Source organism: Necator americanus, chromosome V, assembly GCF_031761385.1.
Source record: "Necator americanus strain Aroian chromosome V, whole genome shotgun sequence".
In the NCBI taxonomy this organism is placed as follows: Eukaryota; Metazoa; Nematoda; class Chromadorea; order Rhabditida; family Ancylostomatidae; genus Necator; species Necator americanus.
The window spans coordinates 34,202,339-34,227,433 of record NC_087375.1 but is presented as its reverse complement, the minus strand read 5'-3'; the positions used below and the strand labels follow the sequence as shown (position 1 = coordinate 34,227,433).

Below are 25,095 nucleotides of genomic sequence, written 5' to 3'. Positions count from 1 at the left end.
TGAGGTGGGTACCAAAATACACGCGACGACGACCATGATTAGTGGATCTGCACGAGTTGCGGGGAAAACGTAGTTTTTGATACCGCGAAGGATGATCTCCTTGATGAAACTCTGACGCGTAAGCGTTAAGCCGCATGAGTCGCATGTAACTATAGACCTGCTACAACTGTAACTAGTTTGCGCACGCAAGAGCTTTGCAGGAGCGCAAAACAGGGTCTGAAGTAGATAAGAGTGAGAGTAATAGGCGAAGATATGGAACGCAGAGGTCAGCTCCTAAATCTCTCGGAACTTCGTCAACCATAAAACGATAATGACTGTTCCGTGGAACATTGTGGAAAAAATCACTACTCTAGGAATGAATGGAGCGGATTATCAGGATTCTACTTACATCTGTTCAACACCCGCATCCACTTGTCTCTAACCATCTGAGCACTTTAACATCTGTCCACTGAGTGGCGGGATTTCTTCACGACGTGCTCTGATAACAATTTCGCTACTCGGTAAAGCTGGAGCTACTGGGAAACCACCTCTCGTTATCGAGCCAATGGAAGTATCACTAGGTCCCGATGAGGCAAACGAAGAACGGGATTAGAAACAATGAATCTCGCACTTCATATAACACTAATCAACTTCAAAAATTTCTCCACTGCCCAACGAAGCAGAAGAAAATGAGTATAATGCAGAAGATTTGAGACAAGGTTAAACGCACCATTCACAGAGCTTTTTCTGGTTCGGCTCTCTCTACTTTTAGGCACCTATCAATGCGTATTTCAGAATTATCACAGTAAGAACGTGCAGCTTTCCACAGTAATCCAGTAGGTGGGGTGGTCACGTAACCGAAAGTCTCCAGAATTATAAATTTGTCATAATTATCAAGACAACGATATTGCATACTCCCAAAAGCACCTTCGACAAAATTTCCCAACTTTTGGAGCACCCAAGGGAGCGTGATCAGAATGGGTGAATAAAGACGTTGGAAGTCAATACCACCCATTTTTATGCAAATTATAGAGAAAATAACAAGTACAGTACAATACAGTAGGCACACTGCTATCTCTTTAAAATTGTCTTATTAACAACTGACAGCATCACCTTTCAGATCAGAACTTCACTCTGCGTTAAAACAGGATTTCATTATGTATGTTATTGCGACACTGATTACTGCAGCATGAATTTCACGGCACTCCAAGTGAGTATGATATTTAATCGACTGATACTCGATCAGATAGAAAGATGTTTGCTGGAAGAGTCGTTCATTGAGGTGCGGGTGCTTTTGCTGAGTACAAGAGCACTTCAACAGGAAAAATTGCACATATCAACCCAGTTCTGCAATTACATCAGATTTCCGATTTTTTCCCTATTTTCAATTGCGTTCCAAGTCTTTTATTAAGTCGCCTTAAATGACTGTTAATTTTCCTGCAATATTTCATAGCAAATAATGATGCGTTAATAGGAACTTTGGAATGAATCTACTGATTACGACAAAATAAGTGATTTCTCCAAATGTGTCATGAAGTTATCTTCAGGTATGTAACAATTTGATTCCTCTTACGAGAGAAAGTCTGGACTCAAATGATCTATTTTTTTGCAAATTTACCTGGTAGTGCAGCTATACTGTACCTTCTTCTTGTTGCAAGTACATTAGTATCATTCAGTAAGTACTGAAATGCAAATGCTGTAAATAAACTAATACAAAGCAGTCATTTCAAATGTTCAAATATTCCCAACTACAGTTGCAGATGTTTTCTGCTCGCCACTTCAACTTCTTATATCATTCCAGCGAAATATGGAGACAGTTCGTAACTTTATGGCGTCACCCCATGAATCTGAGGTGGTACCGATTTCAGGTGGAATATTCGTATACGGGATCGTAGATTATGGAGAGGGGGGGGGGGGTGATTCCGTCCATTTCTTCCTAATTGCAGTAAAAAAGCGTCCCGGAAGATGCGGAGCGTGCACAGGGCTGGTGCGCTCTAATCGAACTTCATCTGGAAAATAGTGTGTCGGAACGCTCGAAGCCGTATCTTCCGGGCCCTTTTTTACGGCAGTTAGGAAGAAATGGACGAAATCACCCCCTCCCCCCCTTAATCTACGATCCTGTATACAAATACTCCACCTGAAATCCGTACCACCTCAGATTCGTGGGGTGATGCCTTCAAAGGATGTGGCGGAACACGGTTCTGGTTCCCCAATCAACTGTTCAAACTCTGCGGTTTCGCCGTAGGTTCTGGACCGCTCCAAAATCGTGATATTCTGCCTTTGAACATACAAGACTTTAATGTCAGGGTACCTCGAACTTATTGTATCTAAGGCTAAATCTGAATGCTTATTTTCATATGATCGACAAGTGAAAGACCGGTTACCGCACATTTGGGTAGTGGTCGTTACTGCTTGAGCAATCCAATAACAGTTCTCCATAGAAAACTTTATGATTTCTTGTACCATCTTTCATGGCCTACGTGGAACAAGTAGGAATATATCAAACTACCAATTAATAATTGAAATATCTGAAATAAAATATACCTCTTCAACAACAAGTTTCTCTAGCAGTTTTGAACCAGTGAGCTTAAGGTTGTAATATTCTCAGACATCTAGCATAGCCTAGTTTTTTTTTGAAAGGAACTAGTCATGGAAACATGAAAACCCAAACTTTCCTCATGCAAAAGTTAAATTACTATGTCATGTCATACTTGTTAATGTTATGTGAATACTTCAAGAAAGAAAATTCGCCACTGAGACTCGACCTACCACTACCACCACTGAATCTACCGTAACTACCACAGAAGCAACGACTACAGAAAGCACTACTACAGAAAGAACTACTACAGAAAGAACTACTACAGAAAGAACTACTACAGAGGCAGGTAAGCTTTACTTGAAGCATCAGATTCTCACTATTTCTCATTTGTTACCTTTTCTCCTCCAGCAAAAAAATAATTATGCATGGTTGACTGGACGGACCAGAAAAGTTATAGGTTACGATGCGACATTGAGTTGTCGGCGTCAATTTCATTCTGTACGCCCTCTCCTTCTTTCTTTCTCTCTTTCTCTTCTCACCTGCGCATTGAATTTGGCAGATCATTACACTCATTTGCGGCTGGAACAACAAACAACTAGTTTCAGAACACACAACTTACACAACAACATCTCACCAGCCGGGTACAATCGAAGAAACTACGGAAGAGCCAGGTACTTTAAATGCGACGTGTTTATGAAAAAAAAAAACAAAAACAATTTTTTGTACCCGTCCGCATTCTGGGAGAGTAGAAATGTCATTTAGCTGTAAAAAATCCATATATCCAAATTCCTTTTGAAAGCTTTCTCAGATTTTGCTTCTCCCAATTTATGGCGACCTCCAACTTTAATTGATTTATTATTTTATCCGCCCTTCCCACGGATCTCCCTCACTACAGGGATCACAGCCGGTTAGTCGCGAGGCTAAGTGGCGCGTCCCTGGGTGGTGGATAGGGGGCTGATCGCGGACCAAACGCGACCTTGTGCTTGCCCAGAGACGCAGGTGGATTCAGGGGATGGACTCCCTGTTTCTGCTGACCCAGGACTTACTCATGACATCCTTGTATCCCGCACGTCGGTCCGGCCAAAAGCTTGCAATCAAGTAACTGGGAGGTGCAAGGGACGAGGTTTGGAGTCGCCTCCAACAAACAAGCTCCACATATCCACTCTGGGAGAACGGAAGTTCTCTCAAAAACTCATGAAACTAGAGGCTTGCAACCTGCCCATAGGTTTCAAAATTTTAAGCAAAACACAGTAATAGAAAAGAGTCTCCTGACTCCGGAGGAAAGCCTGGTACGGTAGCGCCAGGTAGGACGGGGTTGCAGGAGTCTTGGGGAGCGTACAAGAGCATCGAGGATGTAGTGAAGAAGACCAGGAACACCCGGCTCCGTGCTCCCCTCTTCAACACCACCGTACTTTATGCTTTGACCTATGCTTCGGAAACCTGGGCATTTCGCAAGCAGGAAGAAAACGCGGTGAGCGTCATTGAACGCGCAATTGAGAGAGTGATGCTAGGAGGAGTATCCCGTTTCGCGCAAGTGAGGGACGGGATTCGAAGTTCTCTCCTACGTCAGCGATCGAAGATTAGAGACGCCGCCGCGTTTGCCAAGGAAAGTAAAATAAGGTGGGCCGGACACGTGATGCGCTTTAATGACAACCGTTGGACCAGAGCCGTGAGCGACAGGGTTTCCCGCGATATTAAGCGCACTACAGGAAGACCGCCGACCCGATGGTCAGACTTCTTCACGAAGTCCTTCAAAGAAAAATATGATGCTCTTCGTGTCCCACGCGAAAGGAGGAACCACTGGGCTACTCTGGCACGCGATCGGGACAAATGGAAGAATTGCTGGCGCCCGCCCGACCAGTTCGAAGATCAACGGGAGTCAAGGTGATCAAGGTATTCCGCCCTTCCTGGAATTTCCACCTACAGTTGGAGAACACTTGCTTCAAGCATGGAAACTAAACTACACTCGTCACAATTAGACTGGTGTTTGCTATAATGATAGCACATTCTGCATTTCGAGCCAGGATAATATCGAGAAATATTGAGGCAAGATTTGAACGCCTCAGTATCCCAATTTTGGGTATAGAATTAGATCGGAACGCTCTGCTCGGTATGAGACTAGACGACCATCCAAAGAATAGTTACCGCAAGTTTGGATAGTCAATGGTAGCATGCATAACTTTGAGCAAGCACATTTCTTTATTTAGGACATGTGGGACACCATAATATACTCAAACTTTGGATTCAGATTGGCTAATCACATATAGCGCAGTCTGTAAGAGGCCCGTTGTGGCTACTTGGTCGATGGTTCGAGACCGCCCTTACGCCAATCATTCCCTTCATCCCTCCGGGGTCGATAAATTAATACCTGGGCTTACCCCACAAGCCACTTGTATTGGTAAACACCAGATACGTCAACGATTGTAGAAAACGCGTCGGTGTATCCCAAGTTAATTTGAACGTCGGAAACTTTACCATTTATTTTTTTTTGTACAGGAGCTTTGAAAGGAAGCGACCAAGAGAAGAGCGGGAACAAAGAAGGAAAGGAAAGCGGTGATATAGACTTGGACTTGTAAGCTCCTTGCTGCCTTCCATGTAATTTTACCGCGCGATGCCGAAATCTGCACCGAAATAGCAGAAGGCAATTTTATTTTGAAATGTGCTTTCTTTTCTAGAGAAACAACAAACTTAACAGATTTCCGGGTCTAGACGGATGTTGTTCGTTGCCTTATTTTTTGCCACTTTCTGCCAACTCTGAAAGCGTCCTTGAAAAGTGCGAATTATTGGAATACGTTTGCTAATTTTTGTGACTCTTCAACTGTAAAAAACATAGAAGTTGGGTGCGATATTTGAAGCATTCTGGTATATACAATCCATTAATTGAGTTCCAGTCCTGTTGTGCGTGTGGGAGAACTTCCCGTAATTGTTAAATTTCTTAGCCGACAATAATGGTAGTATGAGCTATATACGGGCTATAGTAGTATGAGCTATATACAAACGGAAGAATAAGCCGTTGGTGTGTTTTTGCGTTAATTTGTGTGTAGCAAAATTCAAAGAAAGCAGTGAGACAGGACCTACGGCCTCGAGTTGGTGCAACGGCGTCAGATAGAGCAGAATAGATTTAAACGAGTACGACGGCGTCGAGGTGCTGCGCCAGAACGCGCGGAGGAGAATTCCACAGCGTGAGATTGGTGCGACGGCTCAAAAATTGGGAATAACTCAGTTTTTAATGCAACAGTCCTTTTGTCTCATCAGAATGTTAGCAACTCTTACTTAAAATTTGACACGCGCATGTTCATGGCTGCTTAAAGGCATCACTCCACGAATCTGAGGTGGAGTATTCGTATACGGCATACTAGATTATGGAGAGGAGAGTGATTTCGTCGATTTCTTCCTAATTGCCGTAAAAAGCCCGGAAGATGCTTTGGGTGCACAAGACTGGCGCGCTCCAATCGAACTCCTGGTGGAAAATAGCGCGCCGGAATGCCCGAACCCGTAACGTCCGGACCGTTTTTTACGGCAGTTAGGAAGAAATGGACGGAATCACACTCCTTCCCATAATCCCATAATATACGACCCCTTTTTACGAATACTCCACCTGAAATCCGTACCACCTCAGATTCGTGGTGCCTTTAAATAGTGGATAACATTTTACGTAATATTACACAGAAACTCATCTTTATCAGTGTGACCATAACGTTACGTTATTGTTTTGCGCATTATCCTGTACTAATTGCTGGTTTAAAAAAACAAAGAGAAACTTATACTATAAACGCCACGTTCTCAAGTTAAAGCCATGTCGAAGGAATATAAATGTAAAATCAAGTTAGAATATCCTCCAATACTACTAACGCCTTGAAAGGAAAAACTACGGAATCTTTAATCGATGCTAGGGAAAAAATTTTAAAGAGAACGCGGAAAAACATTATTAGGGAAAAGACTGATCTTGTTGCAGAAATCCACAAAAAATGCCGCTATTTCTAGTTATTATTGAATGGGGAAGAAAAGGGAGAACTGCAAGATGTGTGAGGTCCGGCTCTAGCCGGACGTTCAGCTTGTTTCGAAATAAACTGCTTGATCTCCGCCCAATTAATGGATTTGAGCCGGTTCAGTTCAAAATCTGCAGGAGAGCAACTTGTTTTACACATCTTTCTTGATTGTGCAATTTTTACACACACATACATCTTCAGGTACTTGTGAACAATTCAAGAATCATTCGTTTTTCAGCATCATTTTCCTGATTCTTGTCATTGTTGCTGCAATTCTACTGATAGCCATCATTCCAACCTTGATCGGATGTATCATAATGAAATCAAAAAGAGACAAAACCAGAAGACAGGCAAGAGATGAACGTGCAAAAAGTCTCAGGTCCGACAAAAGTAGAAAAAGCGATAAAAGTGCGAAGACAACGAGCACCAAGAGCGCGAAAACGGGCTCGAGCATGAAAAGCCATGGAAATAGCACAAGATCGGGGGACGATAGTGCGAAAAACAACAGAAGCAACATAACGACAAGGAGCAGCAGAAAGGAACAGTCGGGAAGATAAAAACAAATGACGCACAGAATGTTTATTTTAACAACTGCAAAATCAGAACCAAAGCTTTCCTGCAATTATCTGATTCCGAAGTACTGACCTATTCATCACTGAATAAAATAGCTTTGGTACTCATACTTGATTACTGTTCTGGTTTTCATGAGTAACATCTCAAACAATGCTTTTTTACAAGAGGTTTCATTATGTTACCCACAAAGTCTACTTTCCAAATTTTTATCGATCTGCAAAATTTGTTTTTTTTTCAACAAAATTTATGATATTTAGTGTGCTATTATTAGTGTATTCAGTATTATTATTATTATTACTATTATTAGTGTATTCAGTAGTATTAGTTTTTTATTGATCAGTGGAGGCGAAAGCAGCGAACAGCACAGAAAGTGTGATGTCCGGCTTCACCCCGACTTTCAGACCGTTTGAGAAATAATTCGTTGCCTTTTCTATCTTGGAACTCAAAAATAGCTCGTATAAAGAAAAACTTTGTTTTAATGCTGTCGTGATTCTTCTGAACCTAAGTGATTTAATTTCACTAGACCATTGAAGTGATGGGCTGGGTGGATGAAGCTGAGTTTTTCCGACACAACATTCTTTAAGTCTAATCGAATTGCTAATGCTAAGATCGGTCTTGTGATTGGAGAGGAATTAATACTTAAAATTTTCAAACGTTTTTGGTCTTTACGCTCAAGAAAAAGGGGTCTTACGTTGGTCTTAAAGACGAATCACATTCTTACTCACGTTTACATGACGCGTATTTTTTAGTGTCCGATCTCCTAGTTCAACGAGTCTTCCCCCATTGTTTTATCCGTGTTTTTTTTTTGTTTTATTCAATTTTCTTCACCTTCTTCGTTCTTTTTTGTGCTTTCATCCCTCATCCCATAACTTGCGTGCACAGCAGAAATCTCACAATCTTCTTCAGCAGTCGCAGCACTTTGATTGAAATCAGAAATTAGCTCATGGAAATGCTCTGTTTTTCGCAAATGACACTTCATCTTAATAATTTAGAAAAATAAGAATGAGTGGAGTTTGAAAAAAATCAATACGACACTTTTTGTAGAGTGGAAAGATCTTTATTAATTTTTGTAACAACTGAGCATTCATTTCCGTACTGCTTGGAATTTTTAGTTTGTGAAAGAAGCAACAAACTATTCCTTGAATGAACAGGTTTGGAGCTCTTTAGCAGAGTTGCAAACATGCCACAGACTCTGGCTTTGAGCAACAAACAGTATTGACTCTCACTGAGATGTAGACTGAGGTAAAAAGAAAGGGAAAGTCTCGTTATTTCTCCCGATTTTTTTTTTACTTTTTCTACATTTTTTGTACATGGTTTGGTTGTCGTGTTTCTGAATACGAATACATTGCACATAACCCTCGTATCGGTCACTGACGTTTCTTTTTGGTGCATTTTACAGACTCCTCCAAATATAACAAATAAATCAGGGTTTTCCTTATCATTTGTGTGAGCCAGTTTGTATGTTCTTTCAGATGTTGGTTCTAGTGAATCTCACTAAAATTTCTCAGGTGATTGGAATGATTGAACAGATCATCGGCGTATATGAAGGCCCCTAAAAGTTCATTTTCTTTTTGATTTCTTGAGCGAGTGTTTAGGATATAAAATATGAAGAATAATATATACCCGAAGCCGCACTTGACTAAACAATCGGGAGATAAAGTAATCTCAACCGGGGTTGAACGTGCGTTAGGATTTTCTCAATAGGGGTGATGAGACGAGTGGGGAGAGAAGGAAAGTAGTAAAGGAAGTGGAAGGAAAGCAGGGAAAGGTAGTTGAATAAATTATCATTAAAAAGTACAAGATTTGGTTCAATTCGATACGTATTTTGTTGAGAGGTCTCGTGATACGAATTAACTGTGTTCGCGGGACGTAGTGTGACGTTGTTCTCGTTGAAGCGGTCACGTATCAATCCCTATCGCAATTGAGGTTTCTGTGTTCTGTGTTGAAGACTTTAACGAAAACGCCATACAACGACGACAAGTTTGCATATTATCAATCAAAAGAGGAATTTCAACCATATTTTTTTACGAAAAATAAAGCCGACATCTACAGCTGGTGATAGGATCATAATTACCTCCACAGGAAGTTATCCATTATGAACCCTTGGTACTATTGAGGAATCTCTTTGTTGCAAGTTATGTACGTGGTTCTGGATCGGGTCATTCTGGACTGACTTGTTAACCATCGCGAAGAAACAACGCGCGACGAGCGAGTTGTCTTTTGCCCTGGTTGATCAACGGTTGACCAGGTGTTCTTTGTTAGGAGAGTGATCGAATTTTGCCCATGGTATTCAAAGCCAATGCAATTTTTTCTCTCTTTTCGGAGTTTGAAGCCGTCTTCGACTCTCCTCATCGAGGCCGTCTTCTTAACGCGCTCAGCGCCAATGGAGCCGACGCCTTGATGACACATTGATGACATAAATCAACGAACAACTGCAGTTCGAACGTCAGCCGGCTGTACAATAGAACACCGTTTGGGGTGGTAACTGGAGTAAGGCAAGGGGCAGCGGCAGGGCGCTTAATATTCAACTTCGCTTTCCATGACACCATGCGAAGAACAATCGATCAATGTTCTACTAACGTCGTCTTGGCACCGTCAAGATGCTCCCTGACTGATCTCGAGTACTCCGACAACCTATGGACTACGTCTACGCCCTAATAAGTGCAAACAGATGTGGACCTCATCGAAACCTCGAACGGGAATCAGGGTGGACGGACAACCGATAGAACCCATCGATGAGTTCTGTTACATGGGTTGTGTGCTGGAGAAAAACTGCAGCTATGAGAAAGACACACTGCAAAGATGCACTAAGGCCATTTATGCATTTATCTCCTTTGTCGACCAAATCTCCAACGAAGTCAAGCTGTTAGTCTACCTATCCACGGTTCGCCTCATCATGATGTACGGATCGGAGACTTGGGCGGCACCAACTACCAACTGCGGTGATGAACAGGTTTAACTGCACGGAAAGAAAGCTGCTTAGATTAAACTACATGGCTACGTTTGGCCTAGAATATGCCACATTGAAGAGCTTTACGCGGAAATCGATGTGGTGTACCGGCGGTGCAACATCTTGCACCGCAATCGAAAGTGGCTCGGAAAATCGTCTTCGCTTCTTTTGTCATATATTAAGGAGACCAGCAGATCGCCTTTTTCAACTAATTTGAGGAGTTTGTCGATTTCAAGCTAGAGGAGGCCATGTGGGCGAAAACGGAAATCTCTGACAAAGCTGGTGAAAGAGGACCTGAGGACATTCGGTGTGGATAGGCAGTTTAAGCGAGACCCAAAGTTTCCCAGAATGTGGAATAGCGACGAATGTATTGATTCCGTGCAAGATCGAGAAGGTTGAGCAGAGCTATGTTGAAGGACGGCACACCTTGGCGAAGATGCGCGTAATCGCGTCAGGGGATGACATCAACCCGCCGATTAAGTCAAGTAAGTCACGTAATTCACGAATGGGTAGAGGTACCTAGGGCACCCAACAACATGCCACGAATGACAGGGCATACGCAGCGTACGCGAGTGATTGGAAGAGACAACGTGTGATGATTACCCACTCGCTCGCGCCAGCTCTGTTGTAATTTCTCACTTACCTTCCCTTGGGGTCCTGTTCAATGTCGTAACTTCTGTTCTGTTGTTTGTAATGTTCCCGTTGCCAATGGAGATATGGAAGGCAACATGGTGTAGTGGAGTCGTGTAAGTAATAGAAGGTCGATGTAACATAGTTGGTTACATCTCATTACCCAAATTCATGAAACGCATCGAAAGATGTTAGTGTTGATGTTTGTTATTACACCCGCTCGTCCTTTAGTGAAATTCCAAAAATGATCTCGGCAGTAGTTTGCAGTAGTGATGTTGAGCGGTCGTATTATTTGTTGTGAGTCGTTATCGAATTTTTACGCTGACGTTTTGATGTCTTTATTTCAGTTTACGTTCTCGTTCTATACGTTTTTACTAGTGCATCTGGTTTAACGTGCTACATTGGAAGATTTAATAAAAAGCTACAGACGGTACTTGGTTACGCATTTAACGTTGTGTAAAGTACACCAATCGTTTTGTCTTTTGAATGTCGGTACCTAAGTTTGTAAGACCGTGATCAGCCAGACATGATCGCCTTCTGAACCATTTTCAACCATTTCTTTTCATCTCTTTTGCGGAAACATTACGCTACATCTATCCTATGTCCCCTTGGCCCTTTTTGGGTTCGTATGGGGTTTTACTCACTGCACAGTGCAGTTCTCAGTAGATGCAACGGTTCTCAGTAGATGTGTTTATATTCATAGGGCGGTGTTCCACAAAGCAGCGAGTGAGAAACCATAGGGAATTCACTTTTTGATTGTATTCGAGTGTGCGGGGAAGTTATATAAATATTGAACCGATATCTTCTTGAAACCACGGTAATCTCCATGGGATCCATGGTGTCTTTTTTGACAACGACGTTTTGTTTAAAGTTTATTTTTGCCTATCGTTTCGACACGACAACCTATTTTTTCAAACGAAAAATTTAAAAAAAAAAACAGTTTGAGGTTTTTGATGTTTTGCATATCCCATGAGTCTCCTCTATTCTTGCCCGGTCTCGATATCTTTCCCAGTACTTATAGATTATCAGTGAAAACAAATGAGTCCGTCCAGTGTCCTCGAGTGCAGGTGTCCGTATAGTGTTAAGGGACCGCATATTGTGCAAACTTATAGCTGAGAACGTCACGTCAGTGGCACAAAAGCGTTGGTAAAAGATGAGCTAACATTTTCGTTAACAATTGATGGATCGCTAACTGAAACCCGCTATGGTGGCAATGGTATGCTCAATGGTTAATATCGTGCACTTTATTTCAAACTCATTTCCATCCGATTCCCATTCTTGTGCCTCTCTAATGACGTGAAACAACGCGCACTCTACAAGCGAAATGATCTTTAATACACATGCCCAGCATCCTTCTAGTTTCTCTAAAGTGAGTGACGCTTCACGCAGTGGACTCAATTTAGTAGGTTACTCCGATCGCACAATGTCTAACGTTACGCATGAATCTCCAGTTTTGCGCATGTTATTTACAAACGAAGCAACATTCCGACGCACTTTGCCTGTTTTATAGACTGGTATGAAACAGCTGTCGTTTAATGCAGCAGTTCAGGAGGTTCACCAATACTTCACCAATGCAGCATCATCTTGCAGAGGTGCTCGGAAAGGAGTTTGGTATATCGCAGCGTTTAGGTACTCTGAGATGGATGATCCACAGTAGAATTCTGTCTTCTGAGCTCCTTGCTGTTTTATACGCAATTGGAGATAATGTGTTAGACTTAGATCTCGCGTGACCGTTCAAACTTGCTATGATCATGGGTACTTTTGTGATTCGTTGACTTTTGTTTGGAATCAATAAAGTGGCAAAATGAAAAACATGATGAGAACGAGTTTGAAAATATGTGAAAGATGTTCACCCACGAGAGACAAATATCTGTTTTGGAAGGCATCAGAGGCATTCTCTTAAGAACACACCCATGAGCTACTTGACAGAATAGTTTCACGATATAAAGCGGCTACCCTCATCTTTCCCTGTGTATGTCGTCGTATCCGAGCACATCCTGTTCGATCTTGAGCTTGACATCGCATAGCACCTAAGCATTCCCCGCTATTCCATTATCGGCAGACCCAGTTTGAGTCTGGCAGCATCCTCGCGACAACTTGGACAAGACCATCAGACCATCATAGGAACACCTCATATTCTCTCCAGAGAAGCAAAAAAGTTTTCTAAGACTTCTTTAGAAGGACGGAAAAGATGCTGGTGTCTTTCCTCCGTACAACATATCCACTTCAGAGTAAAGTTATCCATTATGGCACATCATCAACTAAAAGTAGCGTTACGGTCGTCTAAACAGCGTTCTCTCCAGGCAGTCAAGCTTCTGCGTCATCGTCGTTGGTGCTGCTCAAGTTTCCGATCCCTACACTATGATAAGGTGAAATGCGAATAGGTTGACTTCCAGCTTGACTTCCATGGCAATGGGGGTCAACCAGCACGCGGTTAATGAGTTGAATGCCGTGCGAATGCGAATGCCTGGAGGTAAATTCGATACGAGGTAAACAACATGTTGTAACTTCGCGTTTCTTGAAGCCAATATTACCACATAGTCGACGTGCTCGAGATATACCAAGAGGTGTGCAGATGGTGGGACACTGCTCAACTATTCTTCGCAGTATGTCGTCGATGGCAATATTGAACAGGAAGGATCCCGCCACGGTCCTTTATTTCGCTCTAGTTCCCACTTTGATTGAGGTAGTATATCCTGCTGGTGTTCGATCAGCGGCGGTTATTCTTCTATTCATGTTGTTTATTAGGCTTTAAAATTTTCGTGGAACTCCATCAGGTCGAAGCGTCGAGAAAAGGTCTTCGGTGAGAAGAATTGAAAGTGGTTCCTCTCCTCACAATCAACATATGATCAATTGCGAAAGCCGGCTTGTTCGTTGCGTGTGGCTTTTTTTCCTATGTTTGATTAGCTTTCGATACTGAACGGACGATCTAACGAATCCCAGGAGGAAGAGATTTCAGCATCTCTGCTCTAATTCCATCGTCTCCCCCTGATTTTCCATTCTTCAATTTTTCTGGATACGTGCCAGAAACTCTAACCGCGAAGGTGGTTTTTTGCTGACCGCTGTGTATGTCGGTCTCTGGGCATGCACGAGTTCAGGAACTGACGATCGCTGCCAGTTCAACAAGGCGTTGAAATGTTCTTTCCATATGGGTAGGGTTGCTTCTTCGACAGCGACTCCTTTGGCACTGTTCATTACAGGCAAAAACCCCTTCATCTTGACGCTATAATGCAATATCAGAGTGTAGGTTTTTCTCGGGTTCTTGTCCTCTCATGCTTTCTGAAACTCCTTCACCCTTGACCACCATTCGTTCTCACAATCACATTTCAGCAGATGACGCGACCTCCCTCTCAGCGCTTCTCCTAGCTGGCATCACTAGTAGTACGGGCAGTACATACAGATATCGATTACGTGGATATCGCCTCCGCAGATGCAAAGAGAATCTTCTCGCCCGGTGTTAAAATCTGGAGCATTTTCTTTGCAGCGTCCCTAATGGATTTAGTGAAATAGCCAGCGTAGTTCATTCTCATTCTGGTCAGTGATCCAATATCGATCGAAACTCTTTGGCTGAACTTCTTTCTGCAGTCATTGTCTTTCAGTCCTTCCAATTCGAGCTTCGGTTGATGTAGTTTTCTACGACTCCTTTTCTGGAATTGTATCATCAAGTTGAGGAAAACTGGGCGGCGGTCGGAATCGAATGGGACTTCCCAGACAGCTCTAGATTATTGAATATCTGACGAAGGGATTGCTATGTAAACTGATGGGATCCTTCTTAAAGTGGATGCAAAGATGAGGTTCGTCTGCTTGCAAAGGTCTCTCAGACGAATTGCACTATACGATGCTTGCTCCGTGGAGTAGGACTATTTTCCAGGAGGGCCATTGTTTGTTGTTCAAGTCCGATCTTTGCATTTGTATCAATTCCGACAATTACTGGCGTGGTATCTTGGATATTAACGAACTGAGTTCGTCGTGAAATGCATCATTGCTGTGCTCCTCAGTGGCTTTCGAGCATGAGCGCTTACTCCCCAGAGTTTAAGCCTTTTGGGATCGTGTGGAGGCAAATTTTGACGTTGCTACATACTCCTCCAACAGGTAGTTCAGCCACTGCGTAGCTTTCAACATTCCTTTCATCAGTATTCATCACTAGATGGTATATGTATGTATGTATGTATGTATGTATGTATATATATATATATATATATATATATATATATATATATATATATATACCAGTCTGAATGTCCGGCTAAAGCTGGACTTCAGACTTTCGGTGGTTTTAGCTTTCCTTCTCTTCTTTATATTATAGATTAAGGCGAAAGATTACGGAGTTTTTCTTCTAAACGCGTCAATTCTACATTTGGAGAATATTCGACCATCAGCTACAAACACTCCTTCGATGCCAGAATAATGTAGATGCTATTTGAAAGCATTACTCGAAGTATGGGTATTCCTCTTGATTTCCTCCAATAGTTATCACAGAATGATGTTTTAACATAAAATGACGTGAAAGACATCATCCTACCAATAAAGATAACGTTCCACGTCAGATCACATAAACATTTTGCTACTATTTAAGCATCCATTTGCATGCGTGTTTCCACTTTCTGAGAACGGCATGCTACAAACTTGAGACAAAGAAGGAAATAGGCACGCATAGGAGTCATAAAGGTGAAGAGCAATGCGCCCAGTGCTCACGGCTATGGAAAGGCTCCAACCATTTATCTTTTGCGTCATGCACACTAAGTTATTGCACACCAATGACCGGGTCCACCGCCGCCGGTGGATCCGTCGCACCCCATATTATGGATATCTGGCGCCGGTGCACAAATCTGACGCCGTTGTACCCGTCGCATACTCTTCTATAGGTGTCTGGCGCCGGTGGACTCGTCACACCCCCTTCTATAGGTATCTAGTGCCGGTGGACCCGTCACACCTCCTTCTACAGGTATCTGGCGCCGGTGGACCCGTCGCACCCTCTTCTATAGGTATCTGGCGCCAGTGGACTCGTCACCCCCCTTTTTCGAATTTCGTGACACACACACACACACACACACACACACACACACACACACACACACACACACACACACACACACACACACACACACACACACACACACACACACACACACACACACACACACACACACACACACACACACACACACACACACACACACACACACACACACACACACACACACACACACACACACACACACACACACACACACACACACACACACACACACACACACACACACACACACACACACACACACACACACACACACACACACACACACACACACACACACACACACACACACACACACACACACACACACACACACACACACACACACACACACACACACACACACACACACACACACACACACACACACACACACACACACACACACACACACACACACACACACACACACACACACACAAACACACACACACACACACACACACACACACACACACACACACACACACACACACACACACACACACACACACACACACACACACACACACACACACACACACACACACACACACACACACACACACACACACACACACACACACACACACACACACACACACACACACACACACACACACACACACACACACACACACACACACACACACACACACACACACACACACACACACACACACACACACACACACACACGGACTAAGCTCGTTATTATATATCATGATCATGATATATCATTCCGCGTAAATGTTGGGGAAAATTGAAAGAAAACCCACACTTCGAGTAATGCTCTCAAATTGTGTCTGTATTATGTTGGTATCGACGGAGTGTTTCAAGCTGAAGTTTGAATATTCTTTAAATTTAGAAGTGACTCGTTTAGAAAGAATACTATAAAATCTTTTGTCCAAATTTATTCTAAAAAAGAAGAAAAAGGAACGTTGAAAACACAATTCTAATTTTACAGCAAATGAACTACTATTTGTTTCCTTTGATCGGTGAAGGTGAGCAAAGCGAATAGCACAGAAAGTGTAAGGTCCAGCTTCAGCCCGACGTTCAGACTGGTTGTGTAATATGATGTGGTACACCCATAACACCAGCTTGAAATTAGTAACTAACAAAACTGCAAAGTGTGCAGATCTCATTCGCCTTGGATCAAAGGAGGTGGTTCACCAGCTTCTCTAGATGGTGAGAATTGTCCACCTGTTTTCATGTTTTGAATTCTTGCAACTAGAGTGATATCGAGGATTTCCACAAAAGAGGAGTTTGATTGGACAGCACAGCATCAGAAACGTCAATTCATTTCCAGGTCTTTGATAAGAAAGGGTATGTCGAAAACATAGACCATAAACAAATTCTTACCAAAGCATCGTTGTCAAAACAAGGAAGGATAAACAAAAAGCCTTTCTCGCATCACACCATCCATACCTATCCCCAATTTTAAGGAGGACTTTAAGGAGTTTAAGGAGGTTGGATTGATGGTCAACCCACTGCGCTGCAGTAACCGACAATCCAATTTGATGCATGGTGTTCGTTCGCATTTTGGATCTCAATTACGCTAAGTGTATAGAGTGTTCAAGCTGAATTACGACTAGTTCTCCTTTACAAACTTACGTGCAGTATATAGCACTTGTTTTTTGCCCGTTTGATTACGGCTCGGCTTTGGCAACTCACTCCCTGTGTCTCCGCTACACATCTATCTGGCTTACCTTGATCGTGCAGTTGGTTTCTTAAACAAAACGTGAATCTCTGCACATGTTCCACAACTTAGAACTGCTTCTTGGCAGGAAAAGAAGAAAAAGACGGAAGCATTCATTCTATGAAAAAAAAGTCTCACGACAACACTTCGTAAGAATCCGGCGTGAATTCTTTGAACAACATTCGGAAATCAATATTCAAGAAGCGGTAGAGCTTCTACACATCAATGGATTTCAAAGAATTTCAAAGAGTTTAGGGATCTTCACAAACATCCACCTCAACCGTACCAACCATATATGAGCGATGAAATGAGCAGTGACTGCAATGACAACGGGGTGCATTCGCCATAAATTTCGTACAGCACTTGCATTTCCGCACCCAAGACCCTTTTTTCAGAACTGGACTATATTTTTACATTATGTTTACATTTCACCAATCTGCATTTCTTTTAATATATTCACTTTTACTCTAGGTTGATGCACAAAAGTTATGTGCAGTTTACATTGCTCAGGACTGCCTTAAAAAACCAAAAGGGTACTTCGACGTCGGTTATGCTGATGTGAGTTTGTTCAATGAACTCAAACTGTACACAACAAATCGGTCAAGTTTTATGGTTGAAGAAAGTTATGAGAAGCAATGCACAGCTTAGAGCACATTATCCTTGACATATTCTTAGCTACTTTTGGCCTCAGAAGTAGTGTGGAAAATTTATTATTGAGAGTAATTGTCGTTCAAAGAACCAGTCCAGGCATGGATAGAATAAATGTCATAAATCCAAAGGCAGCGCTCGCAGGAATTTCCAATGCTGTTATAATTCTAGGTAAATTCGCAACAATGTTCCCGAAAATCAAAGCAAGAAATTAAAACATCACTTTCAGCTTTATGAATCGAAAATCGTGGAAGCGAACCTTCCTGAGTAATAAAATCCAGTATGCGGGGTCTCATTTCGTTAATCTCATTAGCCTAAAGAGTTGCTTTCCTTGATAAAGAGGACCTGTCTATATCCTTCATCGGTCTGAAAGAGGAATCAGCGACAAAAGAAGAGTTAGCAAAGTTTTTCTTTCTGTCAATTCGTTTTCTAAAACTCGGCGCCCATACTGGATGTTACTGATAATAAGATGATGAGGTTGCTCCCAGCATTGACTGCCATTCTCGCTTATCCTTCAACATCAGGATACAAGAAAGAGTAGGTAGAAAGTTTCTAGAAGCACTCTGAGAATTTCAACGGAGAACAGCCATACCTTCGCGGTTTCTTCAATTTCACTGGTGGTGACCTCTGCGCAGAATTTGGTGAGAGAAAGAGGGATGAACAACTTCACCTCGGGTTCAATTTTTTTGCGGTGGCAAGAGCTGGAAAGGGGTTCCTGATTCTATCAAGACGACTAAAATTCTCGATGGAAACTTGCACTTCGACAACTTATTTTCGCCATGAGGTGGGTACCAAAATACACGCGACGACGACCATGATTAGTGGATCTGCACGAGTTGCGGGGAAAACGTAGTTTTTGATACCGCGAAGGGTCCTTGATGAAACTCTGACACGCAAGCGTTAAGCCGCATGAGTCGCATGTAACTATAGACCTGCTACAACAGTAACTAGTTTGCGCACGCAAGAGCTTTGCAGGAGCGCAAGACAGGATCTGAAGTAGATAAGAGTAGGAGTAGTAGGCGAGGACGAGGAACGCTGAGGTCAGCTCCTACATCTCTCGGAACTTCGTCAATAGAAGACGATAATGACTGCTCTGTGGAACATTGGTGGAAAAAATCACTGCTCCAGGAATGAATGGAGCGGATTATCAGGATTCTACTTACATCTGTTCAACACCCGCATCCACTTGTCTCTAACCATCTGAGCACTTTAACATCTGTCCACTGAGTGGCGGGATTTCTTCACGACGTGCTCTGATAACAATTTCGCTACTCGGTAAAGCTGGAGCTACTGGGAAACCACCTCTCGTTATCGAGCCAATGGAAGTATCACTAGGTCCCGCTGAGGCAAAAGAAGAACGGGATTAGAAACAATGAATCTCGCACTTCATATAACACTAATCAACTTCAAAAATTTCCCCACTGCCCAACGAAGCAGAAGAAAATCAGTATAATGCAAAAGATTTGAGACAAGGTTGAACGCACCATTCACAGAGCTTTTCTGGTTCGGATCTCTCTACTTTTAGGCACCTGTCAATGCGTATTTCAGAATTATCACAGTAAGAACGTGCAGCTTTCCACATTAATCCAGTAGGTGGGGTGGTCACGTAACCGAAAGTCTCCAGAATTATAAATTTGTCATAATTATCAAGACAACGATATTGCATACTCCCAAAAGCACCTTCGACAAAATTTCCCAACTTTTGGAGCACCCAAGGGAGCGTGATCAGAATGGGCGAATAAAGACGTGGGAAGTCAATACCACCCATTTTTATGCAAATTATAGAGAAAATAACAAGTACAGTACAATACAGTAGGCACACTGCTATCTCTTTAAAATTGTCTTATTAACAACTGACAGCATCACCTTTCAGATAAGAACTTCACTCTGCGTTAAAACAGGATTTCATTATGTATGTTATTGCGACACTGATTACTGCAACATGAATTTCACGGCACTCCAAGTGAGTATGATATTTAATCGACTGATACTCGATCAGATAGAAACATGTTTGCTGGAAGAGTGGTTCATTGAGGTGCGGGTGCTTTTGCTGAGTACAAGAGCACTTCAGCAGGAAAAATTGCACATATCAACCCAGTTCTGCAATTACATCAGATTTCTGATTTTCCCCCTATTTTCAACTGCGTTCCAAGTCTTTTATTAAGTCGCCTTAAATGGCTGTAAATATTCCTGCAATATTTCATAGCAAATAGTGATGCGTTAATAGGAACGTTGGAAGAAATCTTCTGGCTACGACGAACAAAGCGATTTCTCCAAGTGTATCATGAAGTTATCTTCAGGTATGTAGCAAATTGATTCCTCTTACGAGAGAAAGTCTGGACTCAAACGATCTGTTTTTCTGCAAATTTACCTTAGTGCAACTATACTGTACCTTCTTCTTGTAGCAAGTACAGTAAGTACTCAAATGCAAATGCTGTAAATAAAATAATACAAAGCAGTCATTTCAAATGTTCAAATGTTCCCAACTACAGTTGCAGATGTTTTCTGCTCGCCACTTCAACTTCTTATATCATTCCAGCGGAATATGGAGACAGTTCGTAACTTAAAGGCGTCACCTCATGAATCTGAAGTGGTAACGATTTCAGGTGGAATATTCGTATACGGGATCGTAGATTATGGAGGGGAGGGGGTGATTCCGTCCATTTCTTCCTAATTGTGAAAAACGGCTCGGAAGATACTGCTTCGAGCGTTCCTGCGCGCTAATTTCTACAAAAAGTTCGATTGGAGCAGCCTTGTGCGCGCCGGCTATTTTACGGCACTTGGGAAGAAACGGACGGGATTACCCCCCTCTCCATAATCTGCTATCCCTTATACGAATACTCCACCTGAAATTCGTACCACCTCATTCGTTTTTTTTTTCGTATTCGTGGGGTGATGCTTTTAAAGGCATTTACCTGGTGAGGAACACACAACGAAAGCGTAGGGTTCGGGTAGTAGATAACCCGTGATCCCGGTTCTTCTCACCTCTCCATAATCGTAGTAAGAAGACAGCGTGGAAAGCAGGGATACTTTTTATTGAAAAAAACGATTTCAATTCCAACTCGATACAATTCTGCACTCACCGATTCCACGAACGAGCGGTCGGAGAACAATGATGTGCTTCTATCAATTCATGTAAAAGCAATGGCTAAGCAGCTGAGGGATAGGAGGATGTAAAAGGAGACGCGCTCTTACGTAACTTGTAGGAACAACAGCAGTATTCACGCCGTTTTCTTTTTACAATAATTACTTAAGTATGAGGCGGACCACGGTTCTGGTTCCGCAATCAACTGTTCAAACTCTGCCCTTTCGCTGTTGGTTCTGGACCGCTCCAAAATCGTGATACTCGGTCTTTGAACATACTAGACAAGACTTTAATGTCAGGGTAACTCGAACTTATTGTATCTAAGGCTAAATCTGAATGCTTATTTTCATATGATCGACTGGTGAAAGACCGGTTACCGCACATTTGGGTAGTGGTCGTTACTGCTTGAGCAATCCAGTAACAGTTCTCCATGGAAAACTTTATGATCTCTTGTACCATCTTTTACGGCCTAAGTGGAACACCTAGGAATATATCAAACTACCAATTAATAATTGAAATTTCTGAAACAAAATATACTCCAACAACAAGTTTCTTTAGCAGTTTTGCACCGGTGAGATTAAGGTTGTAATATTCTCTGACATCTAGCAAAGCCTAGTTTTTTTTTAAAGGAACTAGTCATGAAAACATGAAAACCCAAACTTTCCTCATGCAAAAGTTAAATTACTATGTCATGTCATACTTGTTGATGTTATGTGAATATTTCAAGAAAAATTCGTCACTGAGACTCGACCTACCACTACCACCACCGTATCTACCGTAACTACCACAGAAACAACGACTACAGAAAGCACTACTACAGAAAGAACTACTACAGAAAGAACTACTACAGAGGCAGGTAAGCTTTACTTGAAGCATCAGTTTCTCACTATTTCTCATTTGTTACCTCTTTCTCCTAAAGCAAAAAAATAATTATGCATGGTTGACTGGACGGACCAGAAAATTTATTGGTTACGAAGCGACATTGAGTTGTCAACGTCAAGTTCATTCTGTACGCCCTCTGCTTCTTTCTTTCTCTCTTTCTCTTCTCACCTATGCATTGAATTTGACAGAGCATTATATTCATTTGCGGCTGCAACAACAAACAACTAGTTTCAGAACACACAGCTTACACAACAACATCTCACCAGCCGAGTACAGTCGAAGAAACTACGGAAGATCCAGGTACTGTAAATGTTATGTGTTTGTGAAAAAAAGCAATTTTTTGTACCCTTCCGAATTCTGGGGGTGTAGAAATGTCATTTAGCTGCAAAAATCCATATATCCAAATTCCTTTTGAAGGCTTTCTCAGATTTTGCATCTCCCAATTTATGGCGACCTCAGATTTCAATTGATTCATTATTTTGTCCACCAATTTTGGAATTTCGTTGGAATTTCCACCTACAATTGCAGAACCCTTGCTTCATGCATGGAAACTAAACAACTCTCGTCACAATTTGACTGGTGTTTGCTATAATGATAGTACATTCTGCATTTCGAGCCAGAATAATATCGAGAAATATTGAGGCAAGATTTGAACGCCAATTTTGGGTATAGAATTAGATCGGAACGCTCTGCTCGGTATGAGACTAGACGACCATTGAAAGAATAGTTACCGCAAGTTTGGATAGTCAATAGCATGCATAGCTTTGAGCAAGCACATTTCTTTATTTAGGAAATGTGGGACACCATAATATATCCACACTTTGGATTCAGATTGGCTAGTTATATATAGCGCAGTCTGTAAGAGGTCCGGTGTGGCTGCATGGTCGATGGTTCGAGAACGCCCTTATGCCAATCATTCCTTTCATCCCTCCGGGTCGATAAATTAATACCTGGGGTTACACCACAAGCCACTTGTATTGTTGAACACCAGATACGTCAACGATTGTAAAAAACGCGTCGGTGTATCCCACGTGGATTTAAACGTCGGAGACTTTACCATTTATCCTTTTTTGTACAGGAGCTCTGAAAGGAAACGACCAAGAGAAGAGCGGGAACAAAGAAGGAAAGGAAAGCGGTGATATAGACTTGGACTTGTAAGCTCCTTGCTGCCTTCCATATAATTTTACCGCGCGCTGCCGAAATCTGCACCGAAATAGCAGAAAGCAATTTTATTTTCAAATGTGCTTTCTTTTCTAGAGAAACAACAAACTTCACAGATTTCCAGGTCTAGACGGATGTTGTTCTTTGCCTTATTTTTTGCCACTTTCTGCCAACTCTGAAAGCGTCATTGAAAAGCGCGAATTATTGGAATACGTTTGATAATTTTTGTGACTCTGCAACTGTAAAAAAAACATGGAAGTTGGGTGCGATATTTGAAGCATTCTGGTATATACAATCCATTAATTGAGTTCCAGTCCTGTTGTGCGTGTGGGAGAACTTCCCGTAATTGTTAAATTTCTTACACGACAATAATAGTAGTATGAGCTATATACAAACGGAAGAATAAGCCGTTGGTGTGTTTTTGCGTTAATTTGTGTGTAGCAAAATTCAAAGAAAGCAGTGAGAAAGGACCTACGGCCTCGAGTTGGTGCAACGGCGTCAGATAGAGCAAACAGAACGCGCGGAGGAGAATTCCACCGCGTGAGATTGGTGCGACGGCTCAAAAATTGGGAATAACTCAGTTTTTATTGCAACAGTCCTTTTGTCTCATCAGAATGTTAGCACCTCTTACTTAAAATTTGAAACGCGCATGTTCACGGCTGCTTAGAGGCATCACTCCACGAATCTGAGGTGGAGTATTCGTATACTGCATAGTAGATTATGGAGAGGAGAGTGATTTCGTCGATCTCTTCCTAATTGCCGTAAAAAGCCCGGAAGATGCTTTGGGTGCACAAGACTGGCGCGCTCCAATCGAACTCCTGGTGGAAAATAGCGCGCCGGAACGACCGAAGCCGTAACGTCCGGACCGTTTTTTACGGCAGTTAGGAAAAAATGGACGGAATCACACTCCTTCCCATAATCCCATAATATACGACCCCTTTTTACGAATACTCCACCTGAAATCCGTACCACCTCAGATTCGTGGTGCCTTTAAATAGTGGATAACATTTTACGTAATATTACACAGAAACTCATCTTTATCAGTGTGACCATAACGTTACGTTGTTGTTTTGCGCATTATCCTGTACTAATTGCTGGTTTAAAAAAACAAAGAGAAACTTATACTATAAACGGCACGTTCTCAAGTTAAAGCCATGTCGAAGGAATATAAATGTAAAATCAAGTTAGAATATCCTCTAATACCACTAACGCCTTGAAAGGGAAAAGTAGGGAATCTTTAATCGATGCTAGGAAAAAAAATTTTAAAGAGAACGCGGAAAAACATTATTAGGGAAAAGACTGATCCTGTTGCAAAAATTCACAAAAGATGCCGCTATTTCTAGTTATTATTGAAAGGGGAAGAGAAGGGAGAACTGCAAGATGTGCGAAGTCCGGCTCTAGCCGGACGTTCAGTTTGTTTTGAAATAAACTGCTTGATCTACGCCTAATTAATGGATTTGAGCCGGTTCCGTTCAAAATCTGCGGGAGAGCAACTTGTTTTACACATCTTTCTTGATTGTGCAATTTTTACACACACATACATCTTCAGGTACTTGTGAACAATTCAAGAAATCATTCGTTTTTCAGCATCATTTTCCTGATTCTTATCATTGTTGCTGCAATTCTACTGATAGCCATCATTCCAACCTTGATCGGATGTATCATAATGAAATCAAAAAGAGGCAAAACCAGAAGACAGGCAAGAGATGAACGTGCAAAAAGTCTCAGGTCCAACAAAAGTAGAAAAAGCGATAAAAGTTCGAAGACAACGAGCACCAAGAGCGCGAAAACTGGCTCGATTATCTGATTCCGAAGTACTGACCTATTCATCACTGAATAAAATAGCTTTGGTACTCATACTTGATTACTGTTCTGGTTTTCATGAGTAACATCTCAAACAATGCTTTTTTACAAGAGGTCTCTTTATGTTACACACAAAATCT

The 25,095-nt window shown here is 42.0% G+C and overlaps 3 protein-coding genes across 5 annotated transcripts in view; all 3 read left to right on the top strand.

Moving 5' to 3' along the window:
• RB195_016071 (uncharacterized protein) overlaps positions 1–7,064 on the top strand; it is a gene marked incomplete at both ends in the record, with an annotated part of 12,060 nt that extends 4,996 nt beyond the window's left edge. Inside the window, 6 exons of the mRNA XM_064207065.1 lie at positions 1,100–1,189; positions 1,454–1,526; positions 2,718–2,864; positions 3,124–3,189; positions 5,015–5,090; positions 6,746–7,064. Of these exons, the coding sequence (XP_064062946.1) occupies positions 1,100–1,189; positions 1,454–1,526; positions 2,718–2,864; positions 3,124–3,189; positions 5,015–5,090; positions 6,746–7,064 (771 nt within the window). The remainder of the gene's footprint in view (positions 1–1,099; positions 1,190–1,453; positions 1,527–2,717; positions 2,865–3,123; positions 3,190–5,014; positions 5,091–6,745) is intronic.
• A 2,687-nt stretch (positions 7,065–9,751) lies between these two features.
• Positions 9,752–10,347, top strand: RB195_016070 (uncharacterized protein; the record flags this gene model as incomplete). 2 transcript variants are annotated; one of them, XM_064207064.1, is made up of 2 exons in its annotated part: positions 9,752–10,033; positions 10,249–10,347. In XM_064207064.1, the coding sequence occupies 2 exons, from the start codon at positions 9,752–9,754 to the stop codon at positions 10,345–10,347; spliced, it is 381 nt and encodes a 126-aa protein (XP_064062944.1). The 2 variants fall into 2 exon arrangements, with proteins under 2 accessions (XP_064062944.1, XP_064062945.1); XM_064207063.1 differs by lacking the exon at positions 10,249–10,347 and having other exon boundaries at positions 9,752–10,039.
• A 585-nt stretch (positions 10,348–10,932) lies between these two features.
• RB195_016069 (uncharacterized protein) lies at positions 10,933–24,959 on the top strand (the record flags this gene model as incomplete). Of its 2 annotated transcripts, XM_064207061.1 has the most annotated exons (9): positions 10,933–10,957; positions 11,008–11,090; positions 17,848–17,934; positions 19,898–19,987; positions 20,252–20,324; positions 21,837–21,965; positions 22,226–22,291; positions 23,070–23,145; positions 24,740–24,959. In XM_064207061.1, the coding sequence occupies 9 exons, from the start codon at positions 10,933–10,935 to the stop codon at positions 24,957–24,959; spliced, it is 849 nt and encodes a 282-aa protein (XP_064062942.1). The 2 variants fall into 2 exon arrangements, with proteins under 2 accessions (XP_064062942.1, XP_064062943.1); XM_064207062.1 differs by lacking the exons at positions 10,933–10,957; positions 11,008–11,090; positions 17,848–17,934 and having other exon boundaries at positions 19,967–19,987.
• Between the last annotated feature and the right edge of the window lie 136 nt (positions 24,960–25,095).